The following is an 8,050-nucleotide window of genomic DNA, read 5'->3' as shown; positions in this document are numbered from 1 at the left end:
TGTGTCTCCTAAAAGGAAAGCAGCCTAAATATTATTATATTTATTATTATATAAATAATAATACTAACATAAACTTCAGCCGTCGATCCAGCATCCCCTTAAGGAGATGCTGGAGTGACGGTCGAACTTAATCAAGGTCGATAGTACAGACTTTTTTAAATTCTAAATTCGATAATAGTGACATCTTTCACTCATTTCTTATACTTATTAAGCCGCGTATACACCTAGCGAACGAACACCGAACGAACAGCGAACGCGAATGTTCATTGATTGCGTTCAGCAGATGTATACGTCAAAGCGAATGAGAATCGAACATTCGATTCGCGTTCGACTCGGTTTCCTCATGAAGCGGTACATCAAAAACAATTCGTGTTGCGGTTCGTGCTCGGTGTAGACGTGCAAATCACGTGTTCGCTATTTGGCTGTTCGCCTGAATCATCATAACCTTTTCTGTGCTTTTCTGTACTAATATTCTGTATCATAAAGTTGAAAACTTTAAATAAAGATTATCGTATTGGTCTTTTCGAAAAAGATTGCGTAAATACTATGGAGTGGACTGAAGAAGAGATTATAAAACTAATAATTTCTTACAGGTATAAAGAACGTGAACTATTGTGGAATCCTAAACATATATTGTATCACAATAAATTAAAAAAATGTACTGCTTGGGAAATTTATCTCTGTGTATATATTTACAGCACAAATTTAAATGTAATTATGTGATTTACAAAATATCAGTTATAAAATAAAAACATTGTCACAAAACTCACAAGCAATAAGGTTATAGCGAACAATGATCCGAACACCGAATCAAGATCGAATGGGTGTTCGACCCGTGTTCGATGCAATCGAGAAAAATGTACGAACGAACTACGAACATGAACGCGAATGTCCGAATGTTCGCGTTCGCTGTTCGTTCGGTGTTCGTTCGCTAGGCGTATACGCGGCTTATATCGTTGTGTCTCACTCAAACGCATTCATCTGTCCTTATTTAACATATTGCAAGGCCATCTCTTAGAAAGAGACCAACTAAAATACTGCTCGGTTTCATGACTTCACGTCAATTTCATTCGTAATATACAAATGAAATTTTCGGCGACTCTTTTCTCTTATACTAAAGCCCCTACCTCGTTTTTAAAAGCATAAGATTGTTCTTTGGGGTTTTCTATAGGCTGCTGGCTATTTATTTTAACCGGATAAAATCTGAAACTCTTATATGCAGCACATATTGTGACGAGTTGACTGCAGAAGCCGGTGACAAAACTACAATTTTTAATTTTCTTTCATTTTTCGTATTAAATTGTAACTGGCAGCCTGTGTTGTTGTCGATACTTTAATTGTGGAGAAAGACTTTTCAATCCATAAACACAATTAAGAGAAAAGAGTCAAATTAATGGTAAAACAGGACACTCCAGCATCCCCTTAATTTTTAAACGTAACACAGAACTATTTTTTGTTTTTGTGCGGAATTACTGTTGATATAATTTTTTTTTTTTTTTTTTAAGTACGTTGCAACTGGCTGTTCTATTAAAAGATAAAATTAAATGAACGATATTTTATAAAAATAATAATTTTTTTATTTATTTCATTCATACTTTGTTTTTAATTGTCTGAAGTATTTTGTACATTCCTTTACATATATCATAAAAATATTTTACCGGTTTTAGGTTTGATACGCTATTATTATTATTATTGTTATATAGAAGCTCTTATTTCAATAGTTGCTGTTGTACTGATACTATGTTGATGGATTTTATTGTATTTGCCTTTCACGCTATCTCGCGCAATCAACGTGGTATGAGACGAATACGTACAAAACGCACATATATAGGCGTTTTCGTTCATATTTGAAAAATGTTTTTTCGGAACATAATTGTAATGTACATCGTTGTTTTCAACGTAAAATGCTCTTTAATTTCCATTATATAAAAATTTTGTTAATTAGGGGTGGAGATAAGGGTATAAATAATTAAAAAACATTTTTTTATTATAGTTCTAAAATACTCTTGAAACTATTCAATTTTCATTGTGGAAATTTTTTTCTATTTATAGTTTCGACGATATCCGTTTCAAAATAAAAAAACCGATTTTTTTCAAAAGGATGTTTCATCCCCTAAAACTGTAATTGTGCATGAATAAAAAATAGTTTTGTATTATAGAAAAACTACTCTATTTGCACACAATGTTTCAGAATTTTTGGAATTTTTGAGTTGTATAGTGTCCCTTGTGAAACAAAAAAGTAAGGTATATTTTCATTTGTTATTAATGTCTTTTCTGTGTAAACCTCGCTCCGGGTAAAAAATTACAAAATTTTTTTTAAGTAAAACTTATTTGAAAAAAGATTTAATTTTTTAAATTATTTTTTTGATACGTTTTTTAACAAAAAGGAAGTTATTATTAACAGTTGTTATTAGTTTTATAGGTTTACATGAAAGATATAACAGTTATTTCAAATTACCCAAAAGATGAAACCAATCCGATTATTAGTTTTTGTGTTGATATTAAAGGACTTGAAAAATGTGATTTCGAGAAAAAACGCGTTTAAAGTTTTAAATACTACACAGTTTTGTATACTTATAGTTAATTTCTGGTTAATCTACTGTTCCTGGTCCATAAAATAAGTCTTCTGCTTCCTTAAAAAATTTGTTTGCCTTCTCTACGTTATTTTGGTCGGCAATAGGACTTTTTCTTGTAGTTTGAGCTTTATTTTTGCTTATGCAAGTCGCTGTTTGTTGCGTAACCCGCAAACATTTTACATTGTTGACCAATAATTATGCCCATTGTCTCTTTCAAACGTTACGTAGCCCTCATTAAAGATTTCTATAGCCAAATATGCACAAGATTCGATAACTTTTGAGCCAGTATGAAGGTGTTTTGCAAGACACCAGATTGTTAAATTTAAACATTTATTATTGTTTTGATTATGTCCGCCTAAACACAGTTCTAATAAATTTTAGTGTTTAATAAAGTTTGTTGTGTATATATATATGTAAGAGACCCTGTTTCTTTTGTTTGGACGCGTGGGATTCTTGGAACATAAACAGATCTCCGCGCGCTGAGCGGATCCCTTACCTGAGCGTCGAACGGTCGGACGATTACCTAGTAAATCGCTTATGTATTTGTTAATTTTTCAAATTTCGAAATAATACTTTAGGAACATATTTGTTAGATGTTCTACTATCAAAAAATGAAAAAAAATTTCGATTTTTTAAAGGTTCTAGACTAGGATCCTTCTTTAAGATTACTGTACTTGTTACATTTTTTCAGAATCCTAATAAAAAAAACTTACTTAAAGTTTCTTTAGTTTTTAGACTATGTACCTAGTCTTTTAGTTATCATATATTCAATGTATAATAATTAAAAGAAATCATACATATTAGTATTATATATTGGTATTACATATTGGTATATAATATATTGTATACTAATATGTAATATTAAAATGAAAATATGAGTTAACTAAAGGCTAAATGCTTTTACATAAAATTATTTTATTTTTATAATTTTTTAAATTACCATTTTACCATTCTCCAAAAATTGCTGACTAATTTACCATAATTTACCGAATAAATTACCATAAAATTTGGTTATTTTCATGTCTAGATACTGGATTGAGCATCAAATTATTAAAAATTTGCTTGTCAATTTAATTTAATTTGTGATATTGTTACAGTAGTTTAATTGGGTTTATAAGTCTGGAAAATCAATTTGGCGCGCAGTTTGAATGACTATATATATTGTATATATACATGTATATACATTAATAATGTTGAATTATTTACAGCATTAAAGATCTAGTTTTGATCGTTATAGGCTTTAATATTCTTAGTTGTTGTATATTCATTATAGTCTTAATAAATTATTTATTATTACATATGTAATTGTTTTTTTTTTCTGTTTTTAGTCAAGCTTATAAGGAAGGTAAGAAGGAACGACCACCATTTTCGCAAGATCCAGAACCTGTAGCAGAGAAGCCAGAGATACCAGAGGATTTATTATGTAGTATTTGCAAAGATCTTTTAACGGATGCAGTAATGATTCCATGTTGCGGAAATTCCTTTTGTGATGAATGTAAATCTGATCTTATATATATATATATATATATATATATAAATACACACCTATACATATGTATGTATATGTATATACATATGTATATATATATGTATACATATAGTATCTGAGGAGCAGACTTTCAAAATGCGTTTCGTCCAAAATTTGTAATTTTCAGAAAACGAGAAAGAAACTACGCACGCAAGAAAACTACGCACTTTATAGAAAATAACTATGTCAATCAGTATGATGTGAAATATTAATTAAAATTGCTAAACAATTGCTAAAAGGGTTCAACAAATGTATTTTGTTTGTTTCTAATTGTCATCTAGTTTGTCTCTGATAAAAAACATAATACACTTCAACATGTCTACGTTTTTTCAGCATATAAATCAATGATGAAAAAATGCTTTTTTCATTTCGAACATCCCAGAACAGTTTATAATATGACACTGAACACTCCGCCATCTCTAACTAAAAAAATGAAATCTTAGACAAAACGCATTTTGAAAGTCTGCTCATATGTATGACTATGTATAAATATAATAAAGAATTACACACACACGCACATATACAAATTTCTTTTTATTACAGGTATTCGTACACTTTTATTGGAATCCGAAGAACATGAATGTCCAGATTGCAATGAGAAAGATGTCTCCCCGGAAACTCTAATACCAAATCGATTTTTACGTAATGCAGTAATGAATTTTAAAAATGAAACTGGTTACGCCAAAAGACAAACGTATCGGCCTCCTGCTCAAAATGCTGGACAAGCCACTATATCAACAGATCAGTCGAAAATTGAAATACAGCAAGTTGCGAGTCATGTATCTTCTCAGACTAAAACTGTTCAAGCACTCATTGCTTCTAATGCACCATCGCAAGAACCTGTAGAACTGTTATCTACTAATCTTGAATCTCCGCAACACTTGTCAACCAACCTCTCTGGTTCACAGTCATCAACCAGTAAGTGTTTTTGGTTAATTGATGTTATCAGTTTTGATGTATGTATATTTAAAATAATAATAAATAGATCCACACTCTGTAATACAGTAATAGTTTATACCATATATACAGGGTTGTGTGCATTACCTCAAAAAATAACGTTATTACCGTTATCGTTACTTTTTGAAAAAAGTAACTTTTTTTTTACCAATTTTAAAAAGTAACCCATTACCGTTACTTGAAAAGTAACGACTCGTTATTTTTTAGTTACTTTTTTTGGTATTATTATTTAGAATAACCCCCCCTCCCCCTACCTCAAATCTTAATAAAAATGCACTTATTTGATGTGTTTTCGCTCAAAACGAAAGAATCTGGCAAAAAAACGCAACGGTCGGCCTCGTGAATTAAGTTATTAAGCGTTAAAGCTGGCAACTTTAGAGATTAAGATATCTATCATCCCGATTCGATACAGCTCTATGTATATGTTTGTGCATTAATTACATAAATTCACTGCTTTAAAAACACAAATTCACTGCTTTAAAAATACAAATTCACTGTTTTAAAAACGCAAATTCACTGCTTCAAAACACAAATTCTCTGCTAATGCAAAGAATTTGTGTACTTAAAGCAGTGAATTTGTGTTTTTAAAGCAGTGAATTTGTGTTTTTAAACAGTGAATTTGTGTAATTACTGCAGAACGTATACATAGAGTGCTATATTGAGGGATGACAGATATCTTAACCTCTAAAATCTCCAACTTTAACGCTTAAAATAACTCTATTCACGAGGCCGACCGCCGCGTTTTTTTTTGCCAGATTCTTTTGTTTTGAGTGTAAACATGTCGAATAAGTATTTTTATTAAGATTAGAGGTGCGGGGGGGGGGTGGGGGGGGGGGGGGGGGTTATTCTAAATAATTACCTTTTTTTTTATAATGTTATTAAAGTAAATTAGATTTTAAAATTACATTAGCTGATAATTAATTTAATATTAAATGTGAAATATTAGGTGTTGAACTTAATTCCTGCCGTATTTGTCTTCAAAATTGATTTGTTTCGAAGGGAAGATGAATGAATACCTTAATCAAAGTAATTTCCTCCATTTTCTACTTTATTATTACTTAATAATACTTTATTAATAATACTTTGATTAAGGTATTTCCCTTTGAAACAAATAAATTTTAGAGACGAAAAACGGCAGGAATTAAGTTCAATACCTAATAAATATTCAAACTCGAAACTCTCTACTGACTAGTTTGTATATAGAGCAAGCTTTTCTCTATATTAAACTTATCTACAGTTTTATTAATTCTTTATTTTCCTAATATCGTTATTTTAATGTATTCATTTTTATAAGAATTTAGATTAAACAGATAATAGATTAAACATTGCTTTTAAATGTTAATGTTTCCTGGTGGAAATAAATCGGTGAAATCTTTATCAATAGACCTATTTCAGTATAATTCATAATGAAATGGGTCAATTGATAGAGATTTTCAGTAATTTTCAGCGATTTATTTCACCAGGATTACTATTATCTGTATTCAATATTTATTGCCCGTACTAAAAATTTACAGTGTATATATATATATATATATATATATATGTGATGTGAATTGTATAGCTTCAACATTGGTGGTGCCTATTAGGACATTGTATAAGATATTAAATACAAAATATTTTTTAAGAAATTAAGAATAAATTATAAAATAAGAAAATAAAGGGAACTAAAGTAACGGTAAAAGTAACGGCTAAATTCGTTACCGTTACTATAAAAATGTAACAATGTTACTGAAAAGAGTAACGAAAATGGTAACGGCGTTACAAGTAATGCGTTATTTCCAACCCTGCATATATATATACAGGGTGTCCCATTTAACCTGAAATATCGAAATAACTCAAAAAATACGCATTGGACGACATAATAACCAAAATAAAAGTTGTTCCTGTCGAAGAGAGCCGTCGAATGATATCAAAATCGACTTCGCCCCCGCCCCCCTGGGGGTGGGGTGGAGGGCAACTTTAGAATGTCAAACGGGAATCCCCATTTTTTATTACAGATTCGGATTCTCCATGAAAAAATAAGTAAGTTTTATTCGAAACTTTTTTTCCGATTCGTGGTAGATGGCGCTGTAAACGATGAAAACGAAAGAAAGTAGGAGTAACGAAAGATTGAGACTGGGCATTGGATATAACAATTTTTGAGAAAAGTATCCAACGAATCAAACTCCCCTCGCCTCTCACCTTCGGGGTGCTTGTTTTCGGTGAGTCCCCTCGCCTCTCACCATTCGATTAAATTAAATGTTCAAATTGATGACCGCCAACTTCAATGCACTTGTTGACTCGTGCTGTAAATGCCTGCACGCATCTTAAAAGCATGTCTGGTGTTATTGCGGCGCAAGCATCCCTTATTCGTTGCATCATGTTTTCGCGGGTGGTAGGCGTTTCTTTATAAACGACATCTTTCAGGTGACCCCATAAGCAGAAATCTGGCGAGGTGAAAGGTCACCTGAAAGATGTCGTTTATAAAGAAACGCCTACCACCCGCGAAAACATGATGCAACGAATAAGGGATGCTTGCGCCGCAATAACACCAGACATGCTTTTAAGATGCGTGCAGGCATTTACAGCACGAGTCAACAAGTGCATTGAAGTTGGCGGTCATCAATTTGAACATTTAATTTAATCGAATGGTGAGAGGCGAGGGGACTCACCGAAAACAAGCACCCCGAAGGTGAGAGGCGAGGGGAGTTTGATTCGTTGGATACTTTTCTCAAAAATTGTTATATCCAATGCCCAGTCTCAATCTTTCGTTACTCCTACTTTCTTTCGTTTTCATCGTTTACAGCACCATCTGCCACGAATCGGAAAAAAAATTTCGAATAAAACTTACTTATTTTTTCATGGAGAATCCGAATCTGTAATAAAAAATGGGAGTTCCCGTTTGACATTCTAAAGTTGCCCTCCACCCCACCCCCAGGGGGGCGGGGGCGAAGTCGATTTTGATATCATTCGACGGCTCTCTTCGACAGGAACAACTTTTATTTTGGTT

At 31.9% G+C, this 8,050-nt stretch overlaps 1 protein-coding gene across 4 annotated transcripts in view; it reads left to right on the top strand.

Annotated features, from left to right (window-relative positions):
- Nucleotides 1-8,050, top strand: part of LOC108763772 (something that sticks like glue) — a 42,190-nt gene that overhangs the window by 5,870 nt on the left and 28,270 nt on the right. For all 4 annotated transcript variants that reach the window (XM_018511641.1, XM_018511640.1, XM_018511639.1 and 1 more), the window contains 2 exons: nucleotides 3,905-4,071; nucleotides 4,648-5,022. In XM_018511641.1, the coding sequence (XP_018367143.1) occupies nucleotides 3,905-4,071; nucleotides 4,648-5,022 (542 nt within the window). The remainder of the gene's footprint in view (nucleotides 1-3,904; nucleotides 4,072-4,647; nucleotides 5,023-8,050) is intronic.

The sequence above is a fragment of the Trachymyrmex cornetzi genome, unplaced genomic scaffold (genome assembly GCF_001594075.2).
Source record: "Trachymyrmex cornetzi isolate Tcor2-1 unplaced genomic scaffold, Tcor1.1 scaffold382, whole genome shotgun sequence".
Lineage (NCBI taxonomy): Eukaryota > Metazoa > Arthropoda > Insecta > Hymenoptera > Formicidae > Trachymyrmex > Trachymyrmex cornetzi.
The sequence above is the reverse complement of the archived record's forward strand: the minus strand, read 5'-3'. Positions and strand labels throughout refer to the sequence as shown.